This window comes from Ammodytes marinus (assembly GCF_949987685.1).
Source record: "Ammodytes marinus genome assembly, chromosome: 24".
Classification (NCBI taxonomy): Eukaryota; Metazoa; Chordata; class Actinopteri; order Uranoscopiformes; family Ammodytidae; genus Ammodytes; species Ammodytes marinus.
Window position 1 is genome coordinate 15,430,536 of NC_137228.1, and position 2,500 is coordinate 15,433,035.

The window sequence follows — 2,500 nt, forward strand, 5'->3', positions numbered from 1 at the left end:
GTTGTTATTGTTTAAATGTTTTCAAACTTTATCAAACTATGTTACGTTTAGCTACAGTGAGAAATCCGTTATCCTAAATATTTCAGGCACTAATTCTGTATTATTTAACTTGCTGAATACTTAGAACTTCTTAGAATGGGAGGGGTCGCTTGTGGTGTAGTGGTTTTGTCCAAAGGGGGCGCTAGAATTAAAGGTGCAGTGTGTAATATGACATCATCGCTCCCTGGGTAACCCCAACCCTTTCGAATAATAACAGAAGCTACAGTGGCCTTCAAGGACAAGAACAATTCTAAATTTTAAACAATGCACCTGATGACATTCCAACTATGACACTTTCAAGATGGCGGCACTAGGCCTTGGCATGGACATATAAAGAAATGGACACCGTATTGAAACATGGCGCCCATTCATTCCTATGAAAGCTGCTCATTGGCGCAGAGAAGCAACAAGGAAGCGGCCATACTGCTCTCATGAGAGCCCTGGAGCAGTGTAACGTTATAATATGTCCGTGCATTAAGCTAAGCGGGACGAGCACAGTTGCATTGTTTATCGACCATGGAAGTATAAGTTACTAATCCCCGATGATTCTCTGTATGTAATCTTTAAATTACACCCCGTCGTTGTAAAGTAATATAGTGATAAACAAAGATTCCTCCCGCCATCGGAGGCCGGGCCGGCCGAAGCAACGGTTGTTTCACTACGGCTCCTTTTAGCGGCTACACGCCTAACGGCTAAAACTGAAAATAAAACGGCTATAAAACGCTTTCGGTGACGTTTTGAAAAGCGAAAACTTCCATCCTATTAGTACATGGTCTAAAGAAAAGTATGAGCCTGTGATTGATATCCAGAAAAAATGTAGCGGAGATACATTCTTGTTTGACGAAATTGTATTGGGAATGAATGGGGCTGGGCCACTATGATCTCCATTTTGTTTTACGGACCCGTCCCAGACAGTCTAATGCCTGTTATACCAGGCGTGGCCACCTGGCCATGCTGGCTGCTCGGAAAAGACAGCGTCCTGGGGGCCTGGGCCTTGGTCCAAAATATGCAGAAATATGGACATATATGAGTCCCTTTCTAAGGGAAAAAATAATAATAAAAATAAAAAAAATTCAGCTATTATGCACTAAATTAAATGTACTTATGGATATTATAATTACTTTCTACAAAATCTGCTAGGAAATAAAACCCAAAATTCTACACACTGCAGGTTTAATACATTACAATTGTTGTACTATCTGAACTAAATTGATAAATTACTTCAACACATTAGTGAGGACGTTCAACTGTCAAACTATATAATTATTATTTTCCTTTTTCTCACGAATAAAAACTTGCAATACGATATGTTTTATGGTGTTTCTCTTGTGTGTCACTGCCAGTTTATGTCATTATATAATTGTTGATAATGTATATTTCGTTTTAGGGTTAAATAAACAGTTTAGGCCAAGCAGATAGTTTGGACTGCAGGATTGAAATGGTGAAAGTCTGTTTGCCAATTTTGCAACTCTGTAAATTCCTGTGTGTGTGTGTGTGTGTGTGTGTGTGTGTGTGTGTGTGTGTGTGTGTGTGCGTGTGCGTGTGTGTGTGCGTGTGCGTGTGTGTGTGTGTGTTGCATCATCATGTACACAGTATGTTTGTCATGTGAACAGTTCAGTGGAGGCTATATTCCATTTACTTGAACTTTAACGGCCATTATCTCAACATTATTATTTTTTTCTTCAATATTCTGAACCAAAAATCTCCACTTCTAAAGCACTTACATCAACTAAATTTTCCATGATCATTCTCAGCACTATTCTGAAGGTTATTACAGAAGGATTTGTTCATATGTTGTTCACTGTCTGATTTATGAGACATTTTCTTCTTAAAAACATGATGAAAATGCAACATGACATGTCATTGGTTCTTTAGAAATAATCCATAAATCTCTACAATCTGAAGCAAACTGGAGAATGTGTTTACTGACCAGCCAGAGGGTCAGAGTTTTAGTGGGCGGAGATTGTGTGTGTGTGTGTGTGTGTGTGTGTGTGTGTGTGTGTGTGTGTGTGTGTGTGTGTGTGTGTGTGTGTGTGTGTGTGTGTGTGTGTGTGTGTGTGTGTGTGTGTGTGTGTGTGTGTATAAGTCCTTGTTTTCAGTGAGGTCCTGAGTTGAAAAGATGTCTGTTCTAAGCTGCTGCTTCGTGTGGATTCTGCTGTCGCAAATCACTGACGCTGCAGGTCAGTCAAACGCTAAAATATATATTTAATTAATAGTTTAGTGTGTGTGTGTGTGTGTGTGTGTGTGTGTGTGTGTGTGTGTGTGTGTGTGTGTGTGTGTGTGTGTGTGTGTGTGTGTGTGTGTATGTGTGTGAGTGTGTATGTGTGTGTGTGTGTGTGTGTGTGTGTGTGTGTCTATTTATTTTTTCTTTTATATTATTTAGATTTTTTTATATTTTAGTTTAGGATGATATTTGTATGCATTTTATTTTACACTTAAAATTATAATAACGGGGGCGCCC

The 2,500-nt window shown here is 39.2% G+C and overlaps 2 protein-coding genes across 2 annotated transcripts in view; both read left to right on the forward strand.

The window, feature by feature from the left end:
• Positions 1–1,399, forward strand: part of LOC307269926 (coagulation factor VII-like) — a gene marked incomplete at both ends in the record, with an annotated part of 8,899 nt that extends 7,500 nt beyond the window's left edge. Inside the window, 1 exon segment of the mRNA XM_080053012.1 lies at positions 1,383–1,399. Within this exon segment, the coding sequence (XP_079909138.1) occupies positions 1,383–1,399 (17 nt within the window).
• Positions 1,400–2,158: 759 nt separating this feature from the next.
• The window catches only part of LOC307269927 (coagulation factor VII-like), a gene marked incomplete at both ends in the record, with an annotated part of 7,174 nt that continues 6,832 nt past the window's right edge, over positions 2,159–2,500 (forward strand). Inside the window, one exon of the mRNA XM_080053013.1 lies at positions 2,159–2,219. Within this exon, the coding sequence (XP_079909139.1) occupies positions 2,159–2,219 (61 nt within the window). The remainder of the gene's footprint in view (positions 2,220–2,500) is intronic.